This window comes from Gracilinanus agilis, chromosome 2 (assembly GCF_016433145.1).
Source record: "Gracilinanus agilis isolate LMUSP501 chromosome 2, AgileGrace, whole genome shotgun sequence".
Lineage (NCBI taxonomy): Eukaryota > Metazoa > Chordata > Mammalia > Didelphimorphia > Didelphidae > Gracilinanus > Gracilinanus agilis.
Genome location: NC_058131.1, coordinates 351,140,732 through 351,158,419, shown reverse-complemented (window position 1 = coordinate 351,158,419; position 17,688 = coordinate 351,140,732). Strand labels below are relative to the sequence as shown.

The 17,688-nt window shown below is 42.7% G+C and overlaps 1 protein-coding gene across 1 annotated transcript in view; it reads left to right on the top strand.

Moving 5' to 3' along the window:
• The window catches only part of FLT4 (fms related receptor tyrosine kinase 4), a 185,164-nt gene that overhangs the window by 49,760 nt on the left and 117,716 nt on the right, over positions 1-17,688 (top strand). The window contains exons 4-8 of the mRNA XM_044659813.1: positions 3,747-4,006; positions 7,364-7,473; positions 7,699-7,861; positions 8,362-8,501; positions 16,654-16,825. Coding sequence (XP_044515748.1) covers positions 3,747-4,006; positions 7,364-7,473; positions 7,699-7,861; positions 8,362-8,501; positions 16,654-16,825 — 845 coding nt within the window. The remainder of the gene's footprint in view (positions 1-3,746; positions 4,007-7,363; positions 7,474-7,698; positions 7,862-8,361; positions 8,502-16,653; positions 16,826-17,688) is intronic.

The window sequence follows — 17,688 nt, the reverse complement described above, 5'->3', positions numbered from 1 at the left end:
ATAAGATGCACACATGGATCACCGTAAAACATATTATTACATCATAAGTAGACAGTGTCTTATCCAATTGTTCCTCAGATATATTGTGGTTCGCTTTTCCCCACTTCACTGTATCTCAGATATTAAAATTTATATATATCGCTAATTCTGTATTGCAGCACACTATTGGCTGATAGAATGAAAGTTGACCAACCATAGCGCTGTGTTCTCTATCCTGGGCGCTGATTGGCTCAGTGTTTATAAGTGTGTGGGAAAGGTTAATAAGAGTGTGGAAAAGGTTTATAGAAGAGTGGGAAGGGTTTATAAAGCTTTAATATATAATTTAATATATAATATATAATTTAATATGTATGACATGTATTAGAAATACATGTAATATGTGTTTGTTATATATATTAAAATAAATATACCACGCTACTTCAAGATTTTCACCTATCACGGGGGTCTCCGGAACGTAACTCCCACGATAGGTGAGGGATCACTGTACTGGATAAAGAGCCCACCTTGGACCAGGTCATGGTGCTATCTCTGACACATGCTAGCTATGTCTGACCCTGGACCTCACTTATCCCCCTTTTCCCCAGGCAATTCTCAAAAACTCTATTCCAGGGGCAGCTGGGTGGCTCAGTGGATTGAGAGCCAGGCCTAGAGATGGGAGGTCCTAGGTTCAAATATGGCCTCAGACACTTCCTAGGTGTGTGACCCTGGGCAAGTCACTTAACCCCCATTGCCTAGCCTTAACACTCTTCTGCCTTGATGGAAGGTAAGAGTTTAAAAGAAATTCAAAGAAATTTTTTTAATTTTAAAAAACTCTATTTCACCAAACATACTCCCTATACATAATACTCCCTAGGAGTTCCTTATACCAACAAATAATGGGTCTGATCCAAATAAACCCAGAAGCATATCAGGGAATATAAAGGACATATTATATGATAAGTCCCAGGGAAATATGGTTACTGACAAGCACGGGGAAAATTTTCATGGAGAAAATATCATTTGAATTGGGCTTTAAATGCCCTGTTGGGAGATAGTATAAGGAAGGTGAGCAAAGACAAAGAAGTGGGAAATTTCAGGAAACAGAGGGCAATCCATTTAAGTGTAGAGTATACAGTGGAGAATGGCGTATAATACTCTTATTACTTGACTTTTTTTTTAATCCCCTACCTTCCATCTTGGAATCAACACTATGTATTGGCTCCAGGGCAAAATTGCAGTAAGGACTGGGCAATAGGGATTAAGTGACTTTCTAAGGGTCACACAGCTAGGAAGTGTCTGAGGCATATTTGAATCCAAGACCTCCCGTCTCTAGGCCTGGCACTCTGATCCACTGAACCCCAGCTGCCCCCAACCTACCTTTCTAGGCTTATTATCCATTAATCCTCTTCTTGTCTTCTATAATCCAGCCAAACTGGCATTCCAACTGCTCCTCAGATGTGCCAGTCCATCTCCTGCCTTTGCATTGGGGGTCCCCCACACCTGGATGGCACTTCCTACTCACCTGGGCCTCTTAGAATCACTTCCTTCCTTCACAATTCAGCTCAAGCCCCACCTCCTACATGAAACCTTCCCTGATCTCCCTAGTCTCTAGCTCACCTCCTCCTTCATCTCTCTTATTTCTTTCACATTTATTCCATATGCCTGTGTATACTGTACCCCAATAGAATGTAACCTCCTTGAGATCAAGGAGCATTCCACTTTTGTCTTTGGTTCTCCAGTGCCTAGCATGATGCCTGGCATAGAGTCAGTCCTTAATAAAAGTTTGTTGATTGATGAATGTGAAAAGATATAGTACTGTCAAGTAGTGTGGTGGCTCAAATTGTATAAGGCTCCAAATGCCTCTCTTCAGATCTTTGTGGGAATGTCTATCCCAGTATCACTCGCTTGCCTTCTGCAGCCCCAGAAGTGGCCATCTGCTCTCCTTGAAGCAACTGCCTTCTCCTCCTCCCAAGGTTTCCCTCTTTCCTGTTGCCTATGGGATAGACTTCTGGTCTCTCCCTCTCAGCATTCTCTGCCTTGCTCAGCCTCCCTCTTCCACCTCTGCCCGTTCCCAAGCCTGAAATAGGGATAGTCCACATTGCAGACTCCTTGAGGGACTGGATTGTTTTTTGTCATTTTTTAAAATCTCAGAACTTAGTCCAATGTCTGCCACATAAGGTGCTTATTAATAAATGTTTGACTGATAGTTAAGAGTTTCTCAAGATTTTACCAACAAACTTGAGAAAGCTATAGAATAACCAGGGTGAAAGAGTGAGGGAAATAAGTGATCTTGAATTTTATTTCCTGTGGGAAGCAGAAGAGTACAATGGAAAGAGTTTGGAATCTGGAATAGGCAGACCAGAATTCAAATCTTGGTTTTGAGAGGGTGGCTAAGTAGCACAGTGGATAGAATGCTAGTCCTAGAGTCAGGAGGACCTGGGTTTAGACACTTCCTAGCTGTGTGACCATGGGCAAGTCATTTAACCTCCATTCCCTAGCCCTTGATGCTTTTCTATCTTAGAAGTGATGCTAGGACAGAAGATAAGCATTTACAATTTTTTTTTCTTAGTTTTGCCATTTACTGCCTGTGGGTGAGTCAGACTCTTTAAGCCACATAACATGAGGATTGTGCTGATTAGCCTTTTAGGTCCCTCTCTTAGCTTACTCTAACGCCAGTAATGCTTGACTAAATAGTCACAGAGTTTCAGAGCTACACAGAGCCTTAATGGCCAAAATTTCCATCTATAACCTACTTGTTAAGTAGCCATTTAACCTTGAAGGGCAAACTGAGAAGGCGACCTATTTTCTCTCAAGACAAGCCATTCTACTTCTGGATAACTCCTAGCTTCTCCCCCTCTCCCCTCTCCCCCACCCCTGCCCCTTCCTTTTCTACCCAAGGCTACCGTTCATGAGCCCCCTCCCTCAGAGAAATACAACTGCACAATGTTTCTCCGCCACCTTGTAGTTTCTTTGAGGAAGATATAGGGTTAAGCATATACTGATGGGTGGGAGGCAGGACTGGGGGGAACCTTTGGATGTACAAAGCACTGAAGTCTATTGTCCATCTCTCAGAAGGAATCCCAGGCTTGGTGTCTGCACCTCAGATATTTTCTTTCTACACAAAGGAAGTCTTGTCATCCAGAGCCCAAATAAATGGGCACTCAAGCTAACAGGACCTAAACTCATCTATTCAGAGCCTTGCAGGCTTCTCCATCATCCCCAGGAGGCCAAAAAGTCAAAAAAGGGGAGGAAAATGTCTTGTTTAGGATCTCACTGACCACCTCTGGTCTCCAGACCTCCTACAAGGAGGCATCTTCCACCAGGACAAAAGGGGTGTCTGCTGGCCTCCAGGAGAGCCAAGTTGGTGCCGATTTGACAAGTTTAGCTTCTCCAGAGTTCCTGTTCCCCATCCAACTGTCCCAGAAGTCTCTGGCTCCAAAAACTTTTATATGGGTGCATGGTCAGCCCGTCCCAAGGCCCTAGAGTGGCATAAATTCTGGGAGACTCACTCCCACATTCTAGAAGAGATTCTCATCTAGCACAGAGGACCCAGAACAAGTTTGGCATTGCCAACAATGGCTTGGGCCTCTGGTTTCAAGAAAGTGCCAGAACTCTCTTTTACTGAGTCCTTTGTCCCTATCCTTCACCTCCTTCCTCTTCTCTCCCCCTCTTCTTCTCTGCCCTTCCCACCCCATTCACCCCAAGGAAGTTGGGTCCTGCCACAGCACACCCTTAACTCCTCTCTTTTCCTCCTGTCCCTCTGGCAGAGGCCAGCACCCCCTGGAGTGGGCATGGCCCCGGCGCTGGGAGGAGCCTAGCCAAGGGGACAAGGAGAGCAAAGCCGGGGGCCCGGCAGAGGTCGGAGCTGAACGAGACTGTGAGGGCACAGACAGCCGGCCCTACTGCAAGGTGTTAGTACTGACCAAGACCCAGGCCAATGACACCGGCTCCTACACCTGCTACTACAAGTACATCAAGGCCCGGATTGAAGGCACCACTGCAGTGAGCACCTACGTGTTTGTGAGAGGTGAGAACCATCCAGGGGCCCCCCTTGGGTGCCAACCCCCTTAGGAGGGCTGGAGGGAGGGAGGCCCGAGGGAACTGGTAGAGAGAGGAGCTGAAGGGCTCTTAGAGATCATTTAGTAATAATTGCTAGCTTACCGGTTACTTCCCAAAACCCTGTGAGGTATACTGTACAAAAGTATTATCTGCCTTTTACAAAGGGGGATGCTGGGACTTAAAAACTATTTGCAGAAGCAACAGAGCCAGGATGTAAATGTAGGTCTTCTACCACCAAATCCAGGGCCCTTTCTACTATCTAGGAGGTCATAGGAGGGAATCCACAGAAAAGAAAGGAGCAAGGAACATATGGTGCAATAGAAAGAGTGTTGAATTTAGAGTAACAAGATCTGAGTTCAAATCCTGTTTCTGCTATGTACTATTTCTTTAAATAGGGGCAAATCACTTCACCACTCCCCCAGGCCCTCAGTTTCCTCACCTGTAAAATGGTGGAGCGCATTGGGTTAGATAGTTGCTGAGATCTCATCTCTCTCTAGATCTAGGGTACTCGGAATTCTTTCTCAGAGGACTCTAAAGTTTGCTGCTAAGACCAGAACACTTTGTTGAGGCTGGGGTAGGGTAATGGTTTTTTCAGAATCTTCCCTGATCCTTAACATGAAGGCAGTTTCTTGTCCAGAATCCTAGGAAAATAAAAGATAAGAAAGCTAAGCTAATAGGAGGGCCTCCTGAATTTCTAGGGTTTGACTAAACACTGAAATGTCTTTTGCCTCAGCTTTTTTTTTTCATTTTCATAAATTTTTTTCATGTTTTTGCTATTCCAATCTTGACAAGAACCAATAAACATAAATATTCCCATATAAAAAAGATGGGAAAAGATTATTTTATATGAAAATAGGAATTACTATTATATATAACTTGTTTTAACTAATTAACCCAACAATTTCTTTCTTTTTTTTTTAAACTCTTACCTTCTGCCTTAGAGTCAATACTGTGTATTTGTTCCAAGGCAGAAGAGCAGGAAGGGCTAGGCCAGTGATGGCAAACCTATGACATGCGTGTCAGCACTGACACATGTAGCCATTTTCGATGACATGTAGCCGCATACAGAGAAGTATAGGGCCGCACGCCGAGAATGAAACATTTGCTGTTGTGTAGTGTAGAAACTCTGTGCACTATAAATGACAATTCTACCTATATTAACTTACCTATTTTTGGTTTATTAAATATACTTATATATTACAATTATACATTTTTGTTATTTAAACTATAAGTATTGCAAAATTATGGTTTTTTCTCGAAGTGACATACCACCCAAGTTATGCTCATTTTTTTGGCAAATTTTGACACACCAAGCTCAAAAGGTTGCCCAGGCCATGGGGGTTAAGTGACTTGCCCAGGGTCACACAGCTAGGAAGGGTCTAAGGCCAGATTTGAACTAGGACTTCCCATCTCTGGGCCTAGGCTCTCAATCCACTGAGCCACCCAGCTGCCCCCCAAACCCAACAGTTTCAAAGCTATCCCATTATCTCTTTTCTGCAGTGCATTTTTTTAAAATGCCTCGTTGATGATTTTTAATCCTTTCTTCTGTTGGGGGAGGGACATCACTATCACTAACCCTTTCTCCCAGAAAATCTTCTCCCCACTTAAAAATTTTAAAAGCTTTCTCTTGTAACAAATTGGCTTAGTAAAAACAAATTTATACTTTGACTGAATCCAAAAATGCATGTCTTATTTCAGTCAAAAGTCATTAGTCCTCCAGAATTGTAATTGATCATTGTATTGATCAGAGGTCTTAAGTCTTTCAAAGCCCAACATAGATTGCTTTTTTTTTAAGACTTTTGTTCTTTTTAGCATTTTTCACAAGGCTCAGCTCATTTTGAGGCTTGCTAATAGTAATCTGACATTTCCATACCAATATTTTGCATTCATCCATATATGCCTCATCTTCCCCCGCCCCCACCTTTTTCATATATTCTTTGTGATTCTAAGCTCACCTGAGAGCTCCCTATGTGGCTACATTGGTACTTTGATACACTTCCCCATTTTTCACCTCATCTGGAATGTTTATAATTGTCATCAGAATTATATTTTCCAAAACCTTTAATCCCTTATAAGTCATTAGTTCTTTAAGTATTAAGCCAGGGGGATCATAAACTGGTTTTTCTCAGAACTTTATAAAATCTCATTTCCTAAAGTAAGAATATGTATTCTACTTTCCTTGCTATAGCTAATGCTAGGATAACATGATCACTTTCTTCCAAGTTCTTTTATTTCACTAGCTAGCCTCTAATCATTTTTACAAAATCTTTTTACTTATTCTCCTTGCCTGCTTTCTTGGAGATGATCTTTTCATCAAGGCAGATATTTGCTAGACTTTCAACAGGTATCTGAGTATTTAAAGTCCTCCATCACAGCTATGTTGTCCTGCCATGCCAGTTCTGTAATCTGCTTTTTTTAAAGTTTATTTATTTAGTTAATTAATTTAGAATATTTTTCCATGCTTCCATGATTCATGTTCTCTTCCTCCCTCCCCTCCTCCCACCCCACCTCCCTGTAGCCAATGAGCAATTCCACTAGGTTTTACATGTGTCATTGATCAAGACCTATTTCCATATTATTAACATTTGTAATCTGCTTTTAAGGAGATACCATCCACATCTGCTATCTTGTCTGGTTATCTCTAGCTTAGGGGTTCCTCACCATAATATCAATTCTGTGTCTTTCTCATTTCATCTTATCTGTGATAGCATAGGGCTAACCTAGTTCTATATCAGTATAAAATAAAAAAATAATCCTGGTTATAGTACCTACCTGTCACTGGCATATCAAACCAGGGACCTCCAACCACCCTATGTCATTACAGAAGTGAGGCTTGGGCTATAGCAAGTCAAAACTCACCTGGAGAAAGCAGGTCTGAAAACTCAGCTAAGCCCATGAAGGCTAGTGGCCAGTGGGGATCTCTGCACAGGGGGATATGACCTGAAGTTAGGCTTAGGTATCCCTACCCTGGACCCCCTCCCTGCCTTCTTACTTATCTATCCAGATACTCAGGAAATCTTGTTTTTCCTCTTTCCTCTTCCTCCTTCCTATCCTTCCTCCTTTTCTTCTTCCTTCCTTCTCCTTCCTCTGCCTCCATATCTCTCCTTTCCCCTCCTCTATCCTGTTACATTCCATCTCTCCTTCCATCTTGTACTCATCCTTCTCCTCTTCATTCCTCATTTATCTATTCCCTTTCTGCCTTTCCTCCTTCACCCTTCCTTTTCAACCTTCTCTTCTTTCCCTCTTCCTTTTCTTTTTCTCCTCTCTACTTTCTTCATTTCTCCTCTCTCCCTCTTCCTCGACGGATGGCTGTCCTTGGCCTCAGACTTCGAGCAGCCCTTCATCAACAGGCCGGACACTCTCCTGGTCAACAAGGATCATACATGGGTACCCTGCCTGGTGTCCATCCCGGACCTCAACGTCACTCTGCATTCGGTATGAACCACCACTCCCTATCTTCCTTTCTCACCACCACCACCCCTTATGTCCCCTGTCCTGCTCCAAAGACCTCCTGCCTACCCAGGGTTTCCTGTCCCAGTGAATCAGAGCTGGAGGTGTCTGGTGACCATTCCTGGAGAAGGGGCCGTGGCTCTAGCTGCCCCTCAGTTATGGTGGGGAAGGGAGAAGCAGCCAGCCCCTGACCATTCCCCCCACCCCCAGCAAATCAGGGTGATCCGACCAGATGGACAAGAGATCGTGTGGGATGACAGGAAGGGAATGCTGGTGCCCACGTCACTCCTCGGGGACACCTTGTTCCTCCAGTGTGAGACCATCATCCGGGGCCGAACCTTCCGTTCCAACTTCTTCATCATCCATATCACTGGTACGGTGGGGAATGCCTAATCCTGCCAGACCATGGAGTATTCCCCTTCATGTCCATCCCAAAAAGGTTCACCCCAAACTTGGCCCCAAGCCTTAATCTGAGAGGGGCCACCAGAGTGAGAACCTTGAAACCCTTCCCCAACCCTTGAGTCCAGGAGGAAGATGTGTTCCTCACTTCTGCGAGGACTCACAGTCCAGGCACTGGTGGTATTGGATATGGGACTGGCAGGGAAGAGGAGGGCTTGGGAGGCATTCCCAGGGACTGGACAATTTTATGGATGTTTGTGTCTCTGTGGGTGAAAACCCATGCATGTTGCCATGTGTGCACATATGCACGCATGATCTAGTATATCGCTCATGTATGTTTTCCAAACCACAACTTTGCTGTGTTCCCGAGTCAGCCGTGCTCTGTTATAGGTTTGGTATTGCTGAGGGTACATGCTGGGATCTTTTATGTGCTGTGTTATTGTTTTGTGTTATGTATCTGCCTGTGTCCTCCAGGGAATGAGCTCTATGACATTCAGCTATATCCCAAGAAGGCCCTGGAGCTGCTGGTAGGGGAGAAGCTGGTCCTGAACTGTACTGTGTGGGCTGAGTTCAACTCAGGAGTCACCTTCCAGTGGGATTATCCTGGGAAGCAGGTTAGCTGTCCTCCTCCTTCCAGCCCTCCATGGTCCGGTGGATCTCACTTGCTTACCCTTCTCCAAAGTGAGCTGGCCCTTCCTTGGTTTGTTTCTGTGGAATGGCTAGGGCTCTGGTCCCCCCCATCCCTCCTACTTAGTTCCCATGGATTCTGGCCAGCCCTTCCCTCCACACCTTTCATGCCCAAAGCTAATGCTGCATCTGCCTTCCCTTTGGTGAGGTGGGTGCATCACCTGGGAGTACTGTTCATTCAAGTCCCTCACAGCACCCCATGTCCACTGACATCTCACTCTTCAAAGTAACAGAGAGGTTCATGTGAGTTATCACTCTGGATTGCAGGAGGCAAAAGAGAAATTGAATATTAGCCCTTTGGAGGAAAGCCCAAACTCTTATTTCTCATGTTATAGTAATAATAATGGATAGAATGATAGTAATGCTAATGTAATTGATATAATCATTATTATGTCCATTAGTATTATACTAGGCATATTGGGTTAATCATTAATGTCATATTATTTTATTTTACTTACTTATTTTTTTAACCCTTACCTTCCACCTTAGAATCACTACTGTGTATTGATTCCAAAGCAGAAGAGCAGTAAGGACTAGGCAGTTGGGGTTAAGTGACTTGTCCAGGGTCACCCAGCTAGGAAGTGTCTGAGGCCAGATTTGAATCCAGGACCTCCCATCTCTAGACCTGGCTCTCAGGCCACTGAGCCACCCAGTTGCCCCCCATATTAATTATTTTATGCTACAGTTATGTTTTGGTAAAGAATATCATAACTAATAACTAATCATGAGAGGCAAGATGAGTAGAAGACAGAGAGAGCTAACCTCCAAGTCAGGAAGACCTGGTTTCAAGTTCTGCCTCTGACATATACTAGTAGAGTGACCCTAGGCAAGTCACTTAATCTCTCTATGCTCCAAATCAAGTCTCTAGAGCAGTGATGGGCAAACTATTCTCTGCAGGCCAGATCCAGGACATAGTTTGCCCATCACTGCCTTAAGCAATTCCCTAATCCAGTGGTTCCCACACTTTTTTGGCCTACCACCCCCTTTCCAGAAAAAAATTTGCTTAGCCCCCTGGAAATTAATTTTTTAAATTTTAATAGCAATTAATAGGAAAGATAAATGCACCTGTGGCCATCATCGCTCCCCTGGATCACTGCAGCACCCACCAGGGGGTGGTGGCGCCCACTTTGGGAATCACTGCTCTATATTATGCCCCCATATCCAGGTGTAGTGATTAGGGAATTGCTTAAGACAGTGATGGGCAAACTACGGCTTGCATCTGGCCCTCGGGGAATAGTTTGCCCATCACTGCTATAGTCTTTGGCTAAAAGTTGCTGAGTAGATACCAGTTCATATTGGCAAAAGGAGTTTCCTCATTGGGAGTACCTTATACCAGTGAAATCACAGATCTAGACTTCCCCAAAATTAATAAAAAAACAATAATGATCCCTCACATTTCCATAATACTTTGTGGTTACAAAGTGCTTGCATATCTATTATGTCATTTCAATATCACCTCAATCTTGTGAAGGCCATGATTAATATGATTATTTTATAGGTAAGGAAACTGAGGCTCAGGCAACTTAACAGTATACGTTGTTCCTTCCTCAAGAAAAGCTAAGTCAGTTGCTCCCTGCTCTGATTCTAAAAAAAACCCTACCTCTCCTATATGTATACAGGATCCTAGAAATCATCTATTCCATGCCAAAGAACACATTCAGCGTTCACTGGCACCACATAGAATCATGAAAAAGACCTTGGAGGCAATCAAGTCCAATCCTTTTATTTTACAGACAAGGAAACTAAGGCACAGAAAGACTAAATTACTAGCCTGGGACCAGCTAATCAGCATCTAAGGCAGGAATTCATTCTGTGGGCATGGGTCCCATCCCACTATGTCCATCAAACTCCTTCCTGCATAGGAAGCTGATACATGTTTTCTCAGCAGTGCCAACTGGGGACTCTGCTTCAGCTTTCTCTCATACCCTGCTGACCACTCTCTGGTCTGGTATCATAAACTATGCTAGAGCTAGAAGAAACCTCCCATGTCATCTAGCCCAACCTCCTCATTTTATAGATGAAAAAAACTGAGGTCCAAGGTGATTATATGATTTATCCACGATTGCACAAGTAGTAAGCACCAGAAGTAATATTCAAACCCAGGTCTTCCAATTCTTGGTCCAGGACTCTTTCCCTTAGATCACACTACCTCCATCCTCCATCCCTCTGACTAAGTATCTACTCTGACTCTTAGTGCTGAAAGATTTTCTTCTGCCTCCTAGAGTCCTCATTTTGGTTTTGCCACTGTTTCTGCCTTTGTAGACCTGAGACCTCCATCCCTTGTCCTTCTCCAAACCTCAAGCCAGAGTGGCTCCTAGAGAGCCTATAAGGATTGCCTCCATAAGTTCTGTTCTTCCCTGGACCCTTACTCTATGACCCATTCTCTGACATTCTCCTGGACGACCGATACCTAGAGCTTAAGGCTGAGCATCTCAGTCTGCGAAAATATAATCTCCCTAATAGAAAAAACTCTTTTAATTTTGTGTTTGGATTCCCAGCTCCTAGCACAGGGCCTGGGTTTAATAGGCACTTAACAAATAAAACAATAAAAATAAAGAAAGTAAAAAAAATATGCATCCAGACTCCAACACGTCTCTCTCCAGAGATGGATAGCATTTTTCATTGTGGATCCTTTGGAATTATCTTGGATCACTGATTTGATCAGAGTAGCTAAGTCTTTCACAAATGATCGTCTTTACAATATTGCTATTAGTGTGTACAGTATTCTTCTGGTTCTGTTCACTTTACTTTGTATCAGTTCATATAAGTCTTCCCAGGTTTCTCTGAAACCATCTTGCTCATCATTATAAGAATATTCCATCACCATCATATAGCACAACTTGTTCATCCATTCCCCATTTGATGGGCATCCCCTTGATTTCCCATTCTTTGACACAACAAAAAGAGCTGCTATAAATATTTTTGTACAAATGGGTCCTTTCCCTCTTTGGATACAGATCTAATAGTGGTATTGCTGGGTCAAATAATGTCCAGTTTTATAGTCCTTTGGGCAGAGTTCCAAATTGTTCTCTAGAATGGTTGGAGTAGTTCACAACTCCACCAAAAATACATTTGGTCATAGAAACTGCATCTTGTGAATCCACTAACTTTCTATCTAACATGGGATCTCGTTGTTATAAAGAACTTCAGAGGGCATCTGGACAGCATGACATAGTAAGGAAAGCATCAGTCTAAGAGCCAGACAACTCAGACTTGAGAACCAACCCCAATATTTGACTAGCTATGTAATTGGAGGCAAGTCTCTTAACATCCCTGTGCCTCAGTTTCCTCATTTTTCAAATGGGAATAAAAACCATTTTCTTCTCTACCTCACAGGACAGTTGTAAAGAATGCAATTAGTAAGCCTGCAAGAACTACATAAATGTGCCTGGATATTTTTATCAAATTAAAATCTACCTTTCTGTAAAAGCAGATTTCTTTTCAATACACATATTTTTATTTTGATAAATAAAGCATATTCATAGCTCAAGTATTTAAATCACAGATAAGCCTGAGGAAAGCCTCTAAGCCCAAATAGTTAACAAGAGTAATTCTTTTCATTTTGGAATGAATGCATACTCATTATGCATATTAAAGTAACCCATAGAAATCAAATATAAAGAGGCTATGCTATACCTCACACAGCCCATTCCAATCTAAGGCAGATCACAGAAGTAGAATTATCAAAGAAAACCATGCAACTGAGATATATATATATATATATATATCCCTTTGTCCCTAAAATGTAGAGAAGGTCAGAACTTAGTCACTTTTGGATGAACTAGAGTTAAAAAAAACAAAAACCATACAACTTTCTGCTTTATTAGCAACTGTAAGACAGAATGGTAAGGGCTAGGCAAATGGGGTTAAGTAACTTTCCCAAGGTCACCCAGCTAGGGAAGTATCTGGGACCAGATTTGAACCCAGGTCCTCCTGACTCCAGGCCTGGGTGTCAATCCACTGAGCCACCCAACTGCCCCTGAACTAGGTTACTTCTTTTTTTTTAAAACATTTATTAATATTTATTTTTTGGAAAAGTTAACATGGTTACATAATTCATCCTCTTACTTTCCCCTTCACCCCCCCCCAACTCCCCCCCACCATGGCAGATGTGTATTTCCACTGGTTTTAACATGTGTCATTGATCAAGACCTATTTCCAAATTGTTGATAGTTGCCTTGGTGTGGTAGTTTCAAGTCTGCATCCCCAATCATGTCTGCCTCAACCCATGTGTTCAAGCAGTTGCTTTTCTTCTGTGTTTCCACTCCTGTAGTTCTTCCTCTGAATGTGGGTAGCGTTCTTTTCCATAAATCCCTCAGAATTGTCCTGGGTCATTGCATTGCTGCTAGTACTGAAGTCCATTACATTCGATTTTACCACAGTGTATCAGTTTCTGTGTACAATGTTCTTCTGGCTCTGCTCCTTTCACTCTGCATCAGTTCCTGGAGGTCTCTCCAGTTCACATGGAATTCCTCCAGTTTATTATTCCTTTGAGCACAATAGTATTCCATCACCAGCATATACCACAATTTGTTCAGCCATTCCCCAATTGAAGGACATACCCTCATTTTCCAGTTTTTTGCCACCACAAAAAGCACAGCTATAAATATTTTCGTACAAGTCTGTTTATCTATAATCTCTTTGGGGTACAAATCCAACAATGGTATGGCTGGATCAAAGGGCAGGCAGTCTTTTATAGAACCTTTGAGCATATGAACTAGGTTACTTCTTGATAGTTTAAGTCCAAAGTTAGCATTTAGGCTGATGGCATTCCACAAAAAAGCTCTTCCATTAAAGAACACTTTTCTCAACCAAATATCTACCTTTCCCTATTTGTTCCTGGTTCTGACTTCTAGGACCAAGCAGAATAGGGCCTATTTCCTCTTCAACATGACAATCCTTCAAATACCTGAGAGTAATGGGCATGTTCCTTTAAGCCTTCCTTTTTCCAATATGCTCAGGTCCCTCAAATGATCGTCTTTTGACATGGCTTCCAGTACTCTCGTTATCCTAATTGTCTTCCTCTGCATGTGTTCTAGTGTGTAAATGGCCTTCCTAAAAAATGTGGTCACCATGTGCGGTCTTCCCAGGGCAGAACATACACAGCCCAAGATCACATTAGCCTTTAGAATGGCATGTCATGCTACTGACTCATACTGAGTTTGCAGTCCATTAGAAACCTTGAGGTCAGGGGCAACTAAGTGACTCAGGGAATAGAGAGCCAGATCTAGAGACAGGAGGTTCTGGGTTCAAATATGGCCTCAGACACTTCCTAACTGTGTGACCCTGGGCAAGTCACTTAACCCCCATTATCTGATCCTTATCACTCTTCTGCCTTGGAACCAATACACAATATTGATCCCAAGACAGAAAGTAAGGGGTTAAAAAAAAGTTCCTTGAGCTCTTTTTCCCATGGGCTGTTATCCTCTGTCCATCCTGTACTTGTGTTCTTGATTTTTTAACCCAAACATAAGACTTTCCATTTTTTCCTATTAGATTTTATCTTATTAGATTCAACCCAACATTCTAGTCTTCTGAAATCTGCTGATTCATTCTCTGATCCATTATATTTTCTGTCCTCATATTTGTATCGTCTGTCGTCAATAAGCTTAATTAAATATGTCCTCATTTCAGTCAGTAATAAAAGTATTGAATAACCGATGATAGATCCCTAAAGTATTCCACTTGGAACCTTTATCCAGATTGTAATGGACAGTTACTGTTGTTCCGTTATTCTCTTTGGGTCTGGTCTTTTCAACTGGTTCTGAATTTACCTAACACTGTTCTCATCAAGATAGCATATCCTCGTCATGTTCAAAAACTTTTCATATAGGCCTTACTGAAATCCACACATTAAGGAGCAGCCAGGGAGCCCAGTGGATAGAGCACAAGGCCTGCAGGCAGGACATCCTGGGTTCAGATTTAACCTCGGACCCTTCCTAGCTGGGTGACCTTGGGCATATCACTTTAACTTGTTTCCTTAGCCACTGTCTTATCTTAGAGTTGTTACTAGAACAGGAAGTAAAGGTTTATAAAAAGAAAGAAAAACCAAGTAAACTCTATCTGTGATATTCCCCCGATCTACCAACCAAGTAATTATATCAAAAAAGGTAATGAGCTTTTTCATTAATCTCTTCTTGATGAACTCATTCCAATTTTTGGTGATTATTTCTTTCCTTTCTAGTCACAAGCCATCTCCTTAATAATGTGAAACCTATAACTTAAATTATAATATTTTATTTTTTAATATTATTTCTTTATATATAACATATATAATTTAAATTATAATATGCCCTCTCCCCTTTGTTAAAAAAAAGTATATGTTTTTAAATTTAAATACACATAGTATTTCCCTACCACCTTTGGAGTTCTCTCCTCTATAATTTTTTTTAACTCATACCTTCTCTCTTAGAATCAGTACTGTATATATTCACTCTCAAGCAGAAAAGTGGTAAGGGCTAGGCAATGAGAGTTAAGTGACTTGCCTAAGGTCACACAGCTAGGACTTATTTGAGGCCAAATTTGAACCCAGGACCTTCCACCTCCAAACCTGAATCTCAATCCATCAAGCCACCTACCTGTCCCCTCTCCATGATTTTTTTTAAACCCTTACCTTCTGTCTTATAATTAATACTGTGTATCAGCTCCAAGGCAGAAGAGTGGTAAGGGCTAGGCAACAGGGGTTAAGTGACTTGCCCAGGGTCACAGCTGGGAAGTGTCTGAGGCCAAATTTGAACCCAGGACCTCTTGTCTCTAGACCTGGCTATCAATCCACTGAGCCACCCAGCTGTCCCTTCTCCATGATTTTTTTGATGGATCACTTATAGTGGCTCAGAAACCCCATCCTGCAACTTTTTCAATACCTTAGGAAACACTTCGAACCTAATGACTCAAACTAATCAAGGGTAACTAGATGCTCTTTTACCATTGCCTCACTTATCTTGAGATTTAGCTCCCAGAAAACCTATTCTTTCCAGTCAGAAATCCTTTTCTTGGTAGGAGAAAAGAAAATCACAATGAAGATTAAATGGTTTATGGCTCAGAATACTGAAAATCAGGTCTAGAGATAGGAAGACCTGGTTTCAAATGTGGTCTCAGACTCTCCCTAGCTGTGTGAACCTGGACAAGTCACTTAACCCCATTGCCTAGCCCTTACTGCTCGTCTGCCTTGGAGCCAATACACAGTATTGATTTTAAGACAGAAGGTAAGAGTTTTAAAAAAAAAAAGTTTAAGTAGTAGTCAGAACAAATTTCAAAAGACTATAACATTGGGTTGAATCTAATAAGATAAATCTAATAGCAATGCATGGAAAGAGCACAAGTACAGGATAGGCAGAGGGTAATAGCCCATAGGAAAAAGATTTTAAGTTCTCTCCATTTATTTTCATCATCCACCCCAGTCACTGGCCATTCTATCTCTTTTTGACTCTTTCTCTTATTCCCTACGTAGGAGCAAAAGGAAGTTGGTTTTGTTATCCTTAGCATTTGTCACCAGCTTCAGCTCATTCTGACTTTTGCTACTTTGGATACTTTTCTTATAGGAACATGTCACTCATTTGTATTCGTCTTCTATTACCCAATCCTGTGAATTTTCTCTAAGTTGAATTCTGAGTTCCTTGTGCAGCCACAATTGTATTTTCAAGCCATTTCCTCTTTTTTTTATCTCACTGAAATCGTTTGTGTTGAATTGGATTGTCAAGATCTTCCCACACCTCTTGGGCCAACTTTCCTATAGAACTTTAGGCCATTAGACTATGGAGGAGACTTCCTTGGAAGGAGATGCTGATGGGGCACACAATGTAAGGGGCACACGAAGGACTGTTCAGACTCCAGAGGAAATCCTAGATGACCTATTTCTTAGGTCTTCCTTTTTCACAAAGCACAGCTGTCTTAGGCCTTCCCTCAAAGCTCCCTCCTACCCAGTCCAAGGGACTTCCCCAGCACCGCTCATCTAAGAGCGATGCAGTTGTGCTTGGGGTCTACCTGGTGACCTCTCCCCAAGGAACAAAGCCAGGTATCAAAGGCAGGAGAGGGGGAAGAGGCAGGATGCTGACCTCTCCTGTTCCTTCCCACCGGCAGACAGAACGAGCTGGGGCAGTGACGCCTGAACGCCGTTCCCAACAGACGCACACAGAACTATCCAGCATCCTGGTCATCCAGAACGTGAGCCAGCAGGACCTGGGGCAGTACGTGTGCGAAGCCAGCAATGGTGTCCAGAGCTTCAGGGAGAGCACTGAGGTCATTGTGCATGGTATGACCACAAGAAGGAATTTGGGGGGGGGGGCAGCTGGGTAGCTCAGTGGATGGAGAGCCAGGCCTAGAGACGGGAGGTCTTGGGTTCAATCTGGCCTCAGACACTTCCCAGCTGTGTGACCCTGGGCAAGTCACTTAACCCCCATTGCCTACCCTTACCGCTCTTCTGCCTTGGAGCCAATACACAGTATTGACTCCAAGATGGAAGGTAAGGGTTTAAAAAAGGGGGGAGGGATTTAGGGGAGAGGAGAGGCCCATGGAGAGCACAACATTTGGAAGAGGAGGGAAGGGAGAATCCCAAAGGAGGCTTTCTCCCAGCTTCAGCCCTATCTTAACTAAGGTTGCCAATCCCTAACCTATCCATCAATATATGCATTCCTTTATTTATTCATTCATCCAATAGAAGTCTTTGTTAAGGCCTCAGTGTGTGTATATTTATGTGTGTATATATGTATGTATTTATATATGTGTTTGCATATTTGTGTACATCTATATATGCATATACATATATATACATGGGAGTGTTTATATGTATATCTTGCCCTATGTTTGTGAGTGACATAAAGAAATAGAGTCCGGGGCAGCTGGATGGCTCAGTGGATTGAGAGCCAGACCTAGAGACGGGAGATCCTGGGTTCAAATCTGGCCTCAGACACTTCCTAGCTGAGTGACCCTGGGCAAGTCACTTAACCCCCACTGCCTATTCCTTACCACTCTTCTGCCTTGGAACCAATACACAATATTGATTCTAAGATGGAAGGTAAGGGGGAAGGAAGGAAGGGAGAGAGAGAGAGAGAGAGGAAGGAGAGAGAGAGAGAGAGAGAGAGAGAGAGAGAGAGAGAGAGAGAGAGAGAGAGAGAG